A 14439-nucleotide genomic window follows, 5' to 3' on the forward strand; every position below is an offset into this window, starting at 1 on the left:
GAGTAGGATCAGATGGGGCCAAAGTAGTGGAATAGTGGTGAGGTTTTAATGGGTGTAGGGTTAGTTGGAAGGGCAATTATATATTTTTTTTCACAAAGTGTAATGAATTCATACTCCAGAATAGTAGGTTGATACACAGCCAATACAGTAGGTGGTGGCATGCACCTATGATATTTGTTTGCGGACTGCCAAGATGAAGAAGAAGAAACTGGGCCACGTAATTATTATTTTTTTACAGCCAAATCTCGCGAGAGCATCTGTGCAGCAGGGACAACATCACTTTTGCCTTTTAGGGGAAAATGCCAAACCAAGATCAATTATTTTACCAACGGATTGGATTGATCCTTTGAATTCCATGTATATGTTTTGTACAGGGTATATGATATTCATGCGATAATATGTATCATTTAAAAGGTAAGACTTGTTTTGGTGAATGTAAGTGTTCACATGTTTGAGCTAGCTAGTTTACTGGTAGTTCCTCTGCATATATAGCTTGTTGTAGCTAACGTAACTATTGATTGATTATTGATCAATACCCTGAACTAATGCAGCTAGCTAACTAACTTGACATGAAACTAGCTAGGTTTTGTTTTGTCCAGTTAGTTAGCCGACGAGTGAATAGCCAACTGTTTGCACATCATGTTAGCCACTGCACCTATGTGAAGCCTAGCCACAATAGTGGAATTTGCTGTATACCTTCAAAATAAAAGTCCTCAATTGAAAGTGATGCAAACGGAAACCAATAGTGGTAATACAATTATTTGTTAATTTGACAAAAAGAAATACAAAAAGTTGAAATCGCACTGTGGATGTGTTATAGTTCAGAATTGCATTGGGGGGATACTAACATGCACGGTACAGCTTTACCCCATTTCTTGGAACCAAGGTCCATAGGTAAGGCTGTGTGCATTGCAATATGAATATTCAATACATAATAGGTTGACTGGTGAGCTTAATGTGGCTCATTTTACAGTGGTTTTAGAGTCCTGTAGTAAGAACTACGATGCACATTTATGTGTAAACTCTTCAGAATTGTAATCTGTGGGTGTCACAGAGTAGGCTGATGCCTATGGATTTTGGGTCCATGAAATGGGGTATCAGCCTACTCAGTGACACCCACAGATTACGATTCTGAAGAGTTTATACAAATAGTGTAGTAGCTCATATTAGAGAACTTTAACTGTAGGAAATCGCCTCACTAGCCTATTGTGCGTATTGACATTCATATTGCAATGTACAGCCTTACCCCATTTCGTGGACCCACGATCCATAGGTATCAGCCTACTCAACTCTAATTTTTATTTTTCACACGCTTTTTAAACAGGTGTAGACTAACAGTGAAATGCTTACTTAGGGCATAGAACAATTATAGAAACATAGTAACATGAGGAAAAACACATAATGAGTAACGATAACTTGGCTATATACACAGGGTACTAGTACGGAGTCGTTGTTCAGGGGTACAAGGTAATTGAAGTAGATATGTACATATAGGTAGGGATAAAAGGGTCAATGCAGATAGCTAGTCCAGGTAGCTATGTGGTTAACTATTTAGCAGTCTTATGGCTTTGGGGGTAGAAGCCGTTCAGAGTCCTGTTGGTTCCAGACTTGATGCATCGATACCGCTTGCCATGTGCTAACAGAGAGAACAGTCTAACTTGGGTGGCAGGAGTCGATCACAGTTTATTTGGTCATTTTTTAGGGCCTTCCTCTGACACCGCCTGGTATAGAGGTCCTGGATGGCAGGGACCTTGGCCCCAGTGAGCAGCCGGTCAAGATGCTCTTTATGGTGCAGCTGTATACGTTTTGTAGTATCTGAAGGCCCATGCCGAATCTTTGCAGCCTCCAGAGGGTGAAGAGTCATTTTTTGTGCCTTTTCTGACTGTTGGTGTGTGTGGACCATGATAATTCCTTAGTGTATGGCACTATGGTCTTGAACGCTGAGCTGTAGTCAATAAACATCTTTCTTACACAGGTGTTCCTCTTGTCCAGATGGGAGAGGGCAGTGAGGAGTGCAATAGAGGTTGCGTTATCTGTGGATCTGTTGTGGCGGTATGCGAATTGGAGTGGGTCCAGGGTGTCTGGGTTGACGATGTTGACGTGAGCCATCACTTGCCTTTCAAAGCATTTCACGGCCATAGACATTTAGACAGGTTGCCTTGGCGTTCTTGGGTACAGGGATTATGGTGGTCTGTTGAACCATATTACAGACTGTGTCAGGGAGAGGTTGAAAATGTCAGTGAAGACACTTGCCAGTTGGTCAGCGTGTGCTCTGAGTACGCATCCTGTTAATCTGTCGGGCCTCACAATTCTGAAGAGTTTACACAAATATTAGCGTTGAAGCTCATATTAGGGAACTTTAACTGTGGGAAATCACCTCACTATTCAGCCTGTTGCCAAATCTTTGCAGCCTCCATTGCAATATTGAACATTAATATTGCAATGTATTTTATTTATCCTTTATTTAACTAGGAAAGTCAGTTAAGCACAAATTCTTATTTACGATGAGGGGCAGAACGACAGATTTGTACCTTGTCAGCTTGGGGATTCCATCTAGCAACCTTTCGGTTACTGGCCCAACGCTCTAACCACTAGGCTACCTGCCGCCCCTATGGATGTCCAGTACTTATTGAGGTTTTAGGGTCACGGTTTGGTTTGTTTACGGTACAGCAGGAAATTGAAATGCCAACAGTTGCTGTAGTTATTTTTTGTTTATTTGGCAAAAGACTCAAAACAAAAGTCCAGCTTCTGTGACAGCATTCACAGTGTTCCTGCATTGTCTGTTGTGACAGAGATTTATTTTGGGCCTCTCAAGTAGTCTTCAGGGGTCCAAAGTGTTGGACCTGTTCCAAAATGGACCTGGGGCTTTCCCACTCTATGCATAAATACAATTTTCAATATAAAGACTGAACGGACCCGAAGACAACTAGACCAGTCACATATAGACCTGGTTGGATCTAGACCCGATCCGAGTGAGGGAAGCAGCAGAAAAGTCAATTTGTAAACTACTTTGTTAACCAGAGTTGATAAAGCGTGAGGGAGAAAGAGGTGCCGCTGTACCAGATGTAGGAGGGGTCTTGTGTGTGTACTGTGAGCGAGTGACTGGCGGAGGGAGAGACTTAAACCAAGCCGAAGCGCGGTAGTAGACTAACTTCTAGCTTGTCATAGCTATTTATTGATCAAATATGATTACGTTGTACCTGTCCTGACTGCATCAAACCGAGAAACACTAGCAGCTAATTGAGGATGCATGCACTTTTTACATGTGCTGACTGCATCAAACCGAGAAACACTCGTCAGCTAGCAAGGCTAATGAAGGAGGCATGCACTTTTTACATGTCCTACAGTTACAAATATTACCTCCATTCAGATTATTAAGTAGCAGCCTAACTGTTGTCTCTTGGTCGTTGTAGCATATCCTTCTCATTTAACTTTTAATTCCATCTTCCATTGATTAAATATCTCCTAACTTGCTTTGTCACACACGGAGTCTTTCTGAAAGTAGGGCTGCTTTGATGACTTGTGATATCCCAAAAACAACAAGCTACACATGCCACTCTGCATAGGCTATTGTCGATGAGTATTGGTGACGTACTATTAACATTTTATCCACAACTCTGTCCATCGCCGTTGTAATCTACTGTGAAGTCAAAATGTTCCCAAACCGGAGATTTCAACGACGGTTTATCGACCCTACTACTCGCCATTGTACCGAAGTAGTTGCTGGCTGCGCCTCAAAGTATAGTTTCAAATATGCCAGTTAAGATTTTAATTTTGATTACAATGTGCACATATGCTCTAGTTAATGGAATAGCCTAGATTATTATTATTTTTTTTTCAGATCAGTTTTACTCAAGGCAGGGGCATACAACGCATAGCCTTTAGTAGTTTAACATTTATTTTGTATGTGTTTATTCAGGTTCACAGTGTGGACCAAACCAAGGACCCCGTACCGAACAGTTCAGTACGAATACGTGTACCGTTACACCCCTACAACCTATGTGTTGAACAATAATATTACAATGTATACCTTATCCCATTTCATGGACCCAAGATCCATAGGTATCAGCCTACTGTGTGACACCCACAGATTACAATTCTGAAGTGTTTACACAACTAATATGCGCTATGACGCTAATATTTATCTTTAACTGTCCGAAATCACCTCACTATACAGTTTTTAGTCTCGCAGTAAGAGCTACGACGCTCATATGTGTGAACTCTTCAGAATTGTAATCTGTGGATGTCAGTCAGTTGATACCCCATTTCAATGACCCAAGATTCATAGGTAAGGCTACTCGGTGCATTCAAAAAGTATTCAGATCCCTTGACTTTTTCCACATTTTGTTACATTACAGTCTTATTCAAATATATCTCATTAATGGACACACAACACACCATAATGAGAAATCAAAAACAGGTTTAGACATTTCTGCAAATTTCTCGAAAATAAAACAGTAACATTTACATAAGTATTAAGACCCTTTACTCAGTACTTTGAACTTTTGGTAGCGATTACACCCAAGAAGACTTGAGGCTATGACGCTACAAGCTTGGCACGCCTGTATTTGGGGAGTTTCTCCCATTCTTCTCTGCAGATCCTCTCAGGTCCTGTCAAATTGGATGGGGAGCATTGATGTACAGCTATTTTCAGGTCTCTCAAGTGACGTTCGATCGGGTTCAGGTCCAGGCTCTGGCAGGGTCACTCAAGGACATTCAGAGACGTGTCCCGAAGCCACTCCTGTGTTGTCTTGGCTGTGTGCATTGTCCTGTTGGAGGTGAACCTTCTGAGGTCCTGAGCACTCTGGAGCAGGTTTTCATCAAGGATCTCTCTGTACTTTGCTCCGTTCATCTTTCCCTCGATCCTAACTAGTCTCCCAGTCCCTGCCGCTGAAAAACATCCCAACAGCATGATGCTGCCACCACCATGCTTCACCGTAGGGATGGTGCCAGGTTTCCTCCAGATGTGACGCTTGGCATTCAGGCCAAAGCACTCAATCTTGGTTTCATCAGACCAGTGAATCTTGTTTCTGAGTCTGAGTCCTTAAGGGGCCTTTTGGAAAATTTTACTGAGGAGTGGCTTCTGTTTGGCTGCTCTACCATAAAGGCTTGATTGGTGGAGTGCTGCAGAGATGTTTGTCCTTCTGGAAGGTTCTCTCATCTCCACAGAGGAACTCTGGAGCTCTGTCAGAGTGACCATTAGGTTCTTGGTCACCTCCCTGACCAAGGCCCTTCTCCCCCGATTGCTCAGTTTGGCCAGGCGACCAGCTCTAGGAATAGTCTTGGTGATTCCAAACTTCTTCCATTTAAGAATGATGGAGGCCACTGTGTTCTTGGGGACCTTCAATGCTGCAGATATTTTTTTGGTACCCTTCCCCAGATCATTGCCTCAACACAATCCTGTCTCAGAGCTCTACGGACAATTCCTTCGACCTCATGGCTTGGTTTATGCTCTGACATGCACTGTCAACTGTGGGACCTTATATTGACAGGTGTGTGCCTTTCCAAATCATGTCCAATCAGTTGAATTTACCACAGGTGGACTCCAATGAAGTTTTAGAAATATATCTCAAGGATGATCAATTTGAAACAGGATGCACCTGTCCCCTCCATCTACGCTGATTGAAGTGGCTTTAATAGGTGACATCCAATAAGGGATTATAGCTTTCACCTGGATTCACATGATCAGTCAATGTCATGGAAAGAGCAGGTGTTCCTAATGTTTTGTACACTCAATGCCTGTAGCAAGTCTACATACACCCCCTTGAACTTTTTCACATTTTGTTGTATTACAAAGTGGGATTGAAGTATATTTAATTGTAATTTTTTTGGTCATTGATCTACACAAAATACTCTGTCAAATTGAAAAGAGAATTAAAAAAAAAATCAAATTAATAAAATGTTTAGAACTAAAATCATTGAAGTCATTGCATAGGTATTCACCCGCTTTGTTTAGGAAAGCCTAAGTGAGTTCAGAAGTCAAATGTGGCTTAACAAATCATACTAAGTTTTATATGTGAAATAATAGGGGTTGACATAATAAAAATAAAATTAAAAAAGATGACTACCCCCTTCCTCTGTCCCACATACATACAGTACAAGTCAAAAGTTTGAAATAACACATATGGAATCATGTATTAAGCAAAAAAGTGTTTAACAAATCAAAATATATTTTATATTTGAGTTTCTTCAAATAGCCACCCTTTGCCTTGATGACAGCTTTGCACGCTCTTGGCAAACTTTTGACTGGTACTGTATATCTGTAAGGTCCCTCAGTCAAATATTGCATTTCAAGCACAGATTCAACTTTAAAGACCAGGGAGCTTTTTAAAAGCCTCATAAGGAAGGGCAGTGATTGGTAGATGGGTTATAATAATAACAGATCAGACATTGAATAACAGATCAGACATTGAATATATCTTTAAGCATGGTTAATAATTATGCTGTGGATGATATATTAAACCATCCAGACACATCAGACTAAGTTGTCATTCTGAACTGAGCTGCAGGACAGGAAGGAAACTGCTTAGGGATGTGATTTTAAAACAGCTACGGTGTTCAATGGCTGTGATCTGAGGACTGAGGATGGATCAACAACATTGTAGTGACTCTACAATAATGACAGAGTGAAAATAACAATTTAAATATACAGAATAAAAAATATTCCTAAACATGTATATGCATTAAGGCACTAAAGTAATACTGCAAAAAAAACACAGCAAAGGAATATATCACTGAGTTAACTGCCTCCTTATTTTCAAGCACGGTGCTGGCTCCAGCATGGTATGGGTATGAGGGACGGAGGTAACCACAGGCAAAATCCTAGAGGAAAACCTGTTTGTCTGCTTTACACCAGACACTGGGAGGAGAATTCACCTTTCTGCAGGACAATAAGCCAAAATCGGCACTGGAGTTGCTTACCAAGAAGAACTGTATGTTCCTGAGTGGCCAAGTTAGTTTTGACCTAAATCTGCTTGAAAATCTATGGCAAGACTTGAAATTTGCTGTCTAGCCATGATCCCTAGCACCTTGACAGAGCTTGAAGAATTTTGAAAAGAATAATGGGCAAATATTGCACCATACAGATGTGCAAAGCTCTTATGAGACTTACCCAAGAAGACTTACCCAAGAAGACGTAATAGCTGTAATCTGTGCCAAAGGAGTTCCTAACGCGTATTGACTCAAGGGGTGAATATTTATCTAATGAGGTATATTAGTGTTAACATTTCCATAAATTCACATATTTTCTTAAAGATTTTTCTTCCACTTTGACATTGGAGTATTTTGTGTAGATCGTTGACCAAAAAAGGACAAATCCATTTCATTCCCACTTTGTAACACAACATTTGAAGTCTAATACAGCCACAATACGATTTCAACAGATTTTTTTGCTTTATTTCGTCAAATTATCAAATTGTTTTTTGTTAAGATTATATAACAACATTTAGAACTTGTTTAACATTATCTAGTCCAAATATGGCCTGATTCCGCAATTTGTATCCTTTTGCATCGCTTTCAATGGGGGACTTTTATTTTGAAGGCTACTCGCAAATTCCACTATTGTGGCTAATCCTTATTGTGGCCAGTTTCACATAGGTAGCCACTGCCTGGCTAAACATATATATATATATATATATATATAATGATTTTTATTTTATTTTTTACAAGCATTCTAAATCATCTCTGCTATGTACTAGCTGGGACTGGTAACTAACTTAGTGCTTGCTATGTTGTGATCACATTAGTTAGCTGAGGTGCTACTGTCATCATTGTTAGCTAGCTAGTTAGCCACAATTAGCTAGCTCGCATTATTCGGGATCATCGTGACATTAGCTGGCGAGCAGCTGTCAAGAGTTGGAATGCGAAGGGGAATTGCGTTTTAGTTTCGTATTCACTGAATGTATAACTAGCATTTATGTGAATATTTACAGCTTGTTTTGCTCTCCTGAATCAACCCAGTGAATTAATATATAACTCGACTCCCTTCGTCATGTCAGATTATGAATGGTGAATAATCCGGGCTGGACGTCTCTGTGCACGGGTGATGGCAGCACGTCCACAGTCATATGATAGCAACTCAAGTGACACTGAGAATTGGGAACGAAAAACAACCAACCGACCTCGCTAACTCTGCAAGCACTCGAGGTGAGGCAATTACTTTGTATTTGATAGTGTGTAAGATCAGAAAGAACTGACACTAACCAAGATAGTTGGCATTTCTGTGGAGGCATTTCACATCCATGATCATGTGTATAGTGTTATAGGTATAGTCCATCCTATTATAGGCTAGACAGATATTTTTCAGCATAGTTACACACTCATTGTGCACTTCTTTAGTTTTCTATATATTGTTTTTCAAATATTTTCTTATAAAAAAATATATAAAAAATCTCTGCATTGTTGGTTAAGGGCTTGTTGGTAAAGTCTACACCTGTTGTATTCGGCACATGTAACAAATACATTTTGATTTCATAATGTTGACATTGACCATTGTGATTTACAATGAAGGCCAGGTTACTCTTGAGCCCAACATCATAAAAGGCTACTGTTTTTATCATAACTGTAAAGTCAGATGGGCTGTCATAACGCTCCCAGTAGTCATTATTTTAAAAGTCCACTGTCATGACAGCGCTATGTACACTTTATAACTACAAGTTTAAGTGAAGTGTTTGCTAATGGTCTATGCCCTTTACTGGCTGTTGTTTAGGCAGAAAGAAAGTCTTTGGCATTTCGTGGGTCATTGTAGTTCAGTTATTTAAGAGTCCCTGGAGAGACTAGCTACCTAACTTCCAAAGCAAATTCTTTCAAAAACAGTCCTTATTTTTCCTAACTTCTAAGAACTGGTACAGAACATGACCATGCAAGTGTGTCTTTTGGCTTCTCTCCAAACAGGAACGTTGGCCTACTTTTTATACTTCCATGGCTCACTGATGTGATGTGCCCTCATATTAAGGGAACAGACGTTATCCTATACAACACTGTGCTTTTACTGAATCTCTGGGACAATATATTCAATATTTCAATACTAAATGGGAAGCTATTACTTATGATTGTAGGCCTATATAGGGACGCAATCATTTTGATACTGCTTTTAATGTCTTTTCCCTTTAAAAGATGTACCATTAGACAAGTGGTCCGCCTACATTAAAAGGGATTCTGCTTTTGTGCGTGTACATTTGTCTCCTTCCATTCTGTCCAGTTATTCTTCTTGGGTTAGATGGGCTGTTTCTATGCTGTCTGTATTTTTTTGTTTTATTATTATTGAATATACTTGCCGCTCAACAACTACATCACATTAGTAGTCATCTTACAGACTCCCATCCAGAGCGACATACAGAAGCATCCAGGGTCAACGCCCTGCTCAAGGGCACGTCGACAGATCTCCCACAAGGTCACAAAAACGTGACTGTGACAGTATGATCCAGGGCAGTGTTGTTATAATTACGTCTAGAGGTAAATACTGGTTCTAGTAAAGCCTTGGACCACACTGTCACTGCTGACAGAGGTCCTGAGTGTCTACGGTTACAGCAGACACCTGCAATCTGTAATAATACATTAGGGGAAGAAAGACAACTGTGTGTGTGTGTGTGTGTGTGTGTGTGTGTGTGTGTGTGTGTGTGTGTGTGTGTGTGTGTGTGTGTGTGTGTGTAGAGTTTAACAGCAATTAGTATTTAGTTTGCTTTCTGCTCTGGCCAGCGCTCAGTCGCGTGCATCTCGACTAGAGGCAGACCTGGTGAAGATGAGCCTGCATGGTGCTAGTGGGGGCAGTGACCGCTCACGCGACCGCCGCCGCTCCAGCGATCGCTCCCGGGACTCGTCACACGAGAGGGGAGAGGGCCAGCTCACCCCCTGCATCAGAAATGTCACCTCGCCCACCCGCCAGCACAACAGCGGTGAGTAGAACGTACTGAGAACACTTTCACAGTCTCCTAAAATAATATTTCTAAGAGAACATGTTGGATTCTAATGTTGGCATGTAATTGGAGTAGTCTATGAAAAAGGTCAGTCGTCATGGCAGTGAGTTAGTGCCTCTCTCCCTCCACCTCCAGACCGTGAGAGGGACGGTGGCTCCAGGCCCAGCAGCCCCCGTCCTCAGAGGCTTTCCCCCAGCAGCTCCAGTAGCAGCGGGGTGGTCAGCAGCCGTAACAGCAGCCTGTCCAGCACTGAGGGCTGCTTTAAGAGCCTGGGAGTGGGAGAGATGGTGTTTGTCTATGAGAATAGCAAGGAGGGACTGGGCACGGGCCTGGGTACCCGCAGCATCCGGACCTCAGGCTCCGAGAGGGTCACTCTTATTGTAGATAACACACGGTTTGTGGTGGACCCTTCAATCTTCACAGCACAGCCCAATACCATGCTGGGCAGGTAGGGCTGACCTCATTGTTGTACTTTATGGTAAAATCATCAATCCGTATCAAGTTTTGTTTTACCAGTATGGTTATATGAGGAGGAAGTGACCTACATGTTTTTTTTCCTTTAGCTTTTTTATTGTATGAACGCTGAACAACACTGAAGTGTGACCCCTGTGAAATCTGACCTGTTTTGTGGTTTCTTGCAGAATGTTTGGATCTGGAAGGGAACACAATTTTACACGGCCCAATGAAAAAGGAGAGTATGAAGTCGCCGAGGGCATCAGCTCTACAGTGTTCCGAGCCATCCTGGTCAGTCAATAGCACTGTATTACCAAGTACAACACTCCCTTTTACTAACTTGGTCAATTATTAACTGTTTTTACTTTTTTTTTAAATCCTTGATCTAGCGTAGCCGTTGCTAACCTTTGCTCTTCTGAGCCACAAGGGGCAGCCTGCTACGCATAGTAATCCTGAATTGATTAACTTATTTGTTGATTGTCTGAAACTTTGTAACTTAATTATATAGACACCAGAAACATTTACTTAAGGCTATAGAGTCAACCTCAGACTGTTATTATTGAGTAGATGCCATGAGTTGTCCACTGAGGCTATGAATGTCCTGAGAACAAATGCAACAATCAATACCACTGGCTGTAGGCTGCTGATGTTAAAATGGAGGATGGGATTGATACAAATGTGGGCTGTTGTTGACAAACATGGATCACTCTGGCCTCAGAGGCACAGCACTTGTTTTGAAAGATGCACCATTTTATTTTTGCATTTGCAAATCTATATCCATGCCCAGCTCAACTGGCAGTAAACTGATATCTGTACGTAGGGGGGATAGCATTGGCTATTTTACCATTTTAGGAAGGGGGAGCTGATAGGGGGCAGTCTCTGTAATGGCTGCCTTTTGTGTTTTCTCTGTTCACTCTCTAACTGGCAGGATTACTACAAATCTGGGATAATCCGTTGCCCCGATGGAATCTCCATCCCTGAGCTGAGGGAGGCATGTGACTATCTGTGCATCACCTTTGACTACAGCACCATCAAGTGCAGAGACCTCAGTGAGTACATCCCCTTTTTACCCTTCTTGACCTGGTTGGCTCAGTGAACATAAATCATGAGCCCTTGGTTTTCATATCCATTATTAGTGGTTAATTAGGTTTCCATTAGACTGATGATGTTCTGGGAAGTTAGTGTGTTGGTTTGCGTCTCTGAACTGCTGTCTCCTGACTGACCATGTCCCATTGTCCCTAGGTGCCCTCATGCATGAGCTGTCTAACGACGGTGCCCGGCGTCAGTTTGAGTTCTACCTGGAGGAAATGGTTGTGTCTCTGATGGTGGCCAGCGCCCAGAGCGGAGAGAGAGAATGCCACATCGTGGTGCTCACTGATGACGACGTAGTGGACTGGGACGAAGAGTACCCACCACAGATGGGAGAAGAGTACTCACAGAGTTAGTTAATACACACACACACACACTCTCCACCCAACCCTATTTGACCTAGATATTTTGTGTGCATATTGATATGTAGACTGTGTCATTTTTAAATGTAAGTAGTTCTGTCCTTGAGCTGTTCTGGTCTTTTTATCTTCTGTTTCATGTCATGTTTCATGTTCTGTGTGGACCCCAGGTAGAGTAGTTTCAGCTTTCGCAACAGCTAATAGGGATCCTAATAAGATACTAAATACCAAAAATGTGTTCTTCCTAATTAGTAATCCCTGCCGTGGATTAAACTGTTGTTCACTTACCTAAAAGGACAAACGTAATTGACACTGCTTAAAAAAGTTGTTGATAATGAGTTGCTTTGTGTTTCACCACATTTTATTTTCTCTCTGCAGTAATATACAGTACAAAACTATACCGGTTCTTCAAGTATATAGAAAATCGAGATGTTGCCAAATCAGTTTTAAAGGAGAGAGGACTGAAGAAAATAAGATTAGGCATTGAAGGTAAGATGCTGGTTTTATCATGTATTTGCTGGGGTTCAGAGCAAAAATGTAAGTTTTTCGATTCAGCATTGTGAACTCACTGGCTCTGTTGTCTGCGCCATGTATTGGTAGGTTACCCCACGTATAAAGAGAAGGTGAAGAAGCGTCCTGGTGGCCGTCCTGAGGTCATCTACAACTACGTCCAGAGGCCTTTCATCCGCATGTCCTGGGAGAAGGAGGAGGGCAAGAGCCGCCATGTTGACTTCCAGTGTGTCAAAAGCAAGTCCATCACTAACCTGGCTGCAGCTGCTGCAGATATCCCCCAGGACCAGCTGGTCAACATGCACCCTGGCCCTCAGGTGGACGAGCTGGACAACCTCCCCAACCAGCCCCCCAGCGGACCCCAGTACAGCAACAACTACAACAACGATCCCGGTGACCCAGACGCCCCCTCGCCCGCAGTCTGAGGACTGACACCTCCCTCCCCAGTGTACCGCAGCATGGAGCTAGAGGGGCATCATAACCATATTGCCTTGGCACCTCCTCCGCAGCCTTAGAGCCTCAAGGATCTGGTCGACTGTAAAAACCCTATAAGGGACTAGACTGGCAAAAGGGTATATTTCTCCTCTTATTTCTTAAAAAAACAATACTTGACCAAAGGAATTTATTTTTCTGTTAATTGTTTGAAATAAATTTAGCAAACCCAATTATTTTGTAATTATTATTATTTACAGTGGTTATTGGGCTGTTCACTGGTGTTACTGTGTTCTCCCCCTGAGTTTTATTTCACGTGCAGTTCTGGGCATACTTCCTGGATGGCAAGACTAGTGAATACTGTAACTGTTTGGGGAACAGGTGCAGAGCTTGATGCCTGGCCATGGAGAACAGCCTCTGATTTCATCACCATTCAGTAGAAATTACTGTTGAATTCCCCTCAATATACTTTGAATCATGTAATGGTTGGGTTGGTTGACATCATAGAATTAGTAATGTGATGCTGTGCTCTGTGCTCCCTAAATATTCAGCATGACATAAAGACATTCAAATCACATTGTATTGTGTTTTTATTCCTATCATTATGCTTATCCATTAATAGCACTTGAGTTGAAAGTGGTTACTTTCACCTTATCCCTCTACATAGAGCCAGCGATGGTTTTATTTTGCCCCCCACATTTTCTGAGCAAAAATCATTTGGCCAAAAACACCAGTTATTTTAATTTTGGAAATCTATTCAAGTATTCCCACACATGATAGAGAGACACGTTATCGTATACAAATTTAAGCAAGGTTTGAAATGATCATGTTCTTGTCAAATATTATCTGTTTAGGATTCTTGCGGTCAAATTGCAGTCCACAAATGATTTGTGATTATGTTCTGGCCCCCCGACCATCCACTCACAACATCTGCCCGAGGCTGAGTCTAGTTGATGATCCCTGACGTAGAGTGTGTGTAATAGGATATTTTTAAACCATTTGTGACTTGACTAGGGCTCTATCCAATCTGTATTGTGAAAGTTGAACTTTACAGCATAATTGAAATTTAAAGGCAATGTTGCTGCATTAAGTGGAGACTGTATTCATGGTAAACGCTGCATACGTCAGCTCAATTAGAAATCTCCTTTACATTTCTATTGCACAATCTGTAACGCTTCAGCGACACACAGATTTGAATAGAGCCCCTACACTTTCAAACTGAAAGTTCAAAAAGTAGCCTAATACATGTGCAATACCTAGCCTGCAATTGTGGTTTGAGTTGACCTGATTTCAGATCAGGAGAAAAGTTTTCCTTTTATGGGTCATTTGGATAGTCCGCCTGTTGCTAGGGAACAACAATATCTCCCGGTGGTCAGTAGTAAAGCACATCCTGTGTGGGTGGACGCCGCTGGCAGTGAGATGGTCCAGGAAGGTGAGTAGGTGATGAGAAATGGTGTGCCCCCACAATATGCAAACATCCCAAGTCGTGTGGACAATACCAACCAGTCTCCTAGCAACTCTGGCACAGGAACTTGTCTGATTTTGTCATTTCATCTACTGTTGGCAAGCAAACAGATTACTCACTGTATACCCACATTCAACATATTGTAGCAAAGTACCTTGGATTTCCACATTGTAACAATGTAAAATCCCTACAGTTTATTTAGCAGTGTTATGCCACT

General features: G+C 41.7%; 1 protein-coding gene across 3 annotated transcripts; it reads left to right on the forward strand.

Moving 5' to 3' along the window:
* Positions 1-220: 220 nt before the first annotated feature.
* Positions 221-13332, forward strand: btbd10b (BTB (POZ) domain containing 10b). 3 transcript variants are annotated; one of them, XM_014126707.2, is made up of 9 exons: positions 221-414; positions 7998-8145; positions 9652-9893; positions 10050-10362; positions 10556-10658; positions 11296-11416; positions 11610-11807; positions 12194-12304; positions 12416-13332. In XM_014126707.2, the coding sequence occupies exons 3-9, from the start codon at positions 9740-9742 to the stop codon at positions 12748-12750; spliced, it is 1335 nt and encodes a 444-aa protein (XP_013982182.1). In that variant the 5' UTR covers positions 221-414; positions 7998-8145; positions 9652-9739; the 3' UTR covers positions 12751-13332. The 3 variants fall into 3 exon arrangements, with proteins under 3 accessions (XP_013982182.1, XP_013982180.1, XP_013982179.1); XM_014126705.2 differs by having other exon boundaries at positions 222-414; positions 9676-9893; XM_014126704.2 differs by having other exon boundaries at positions 222-414; positions 9697-9893.
* The last annotated feature ends 1107 nt before the right edge of the window (positions 13333-14439 follow it).

The sequence above is a fragment of the Salmo salar genome, chromosome ssa11 (genome assembly GCF_905237065.1).
Source record: "Salmo salar chromosome ssa11, Ssal_v3.1, whole genome shotgun sequence".
In the NCBI taxonomy this organism is placed as follows: domain Eukaryota; kingdom Metazoa; phylum Chordata; class Actinopteri; order Salmoniformes; family Salmonidae; genus Salmo; species Salmo salar.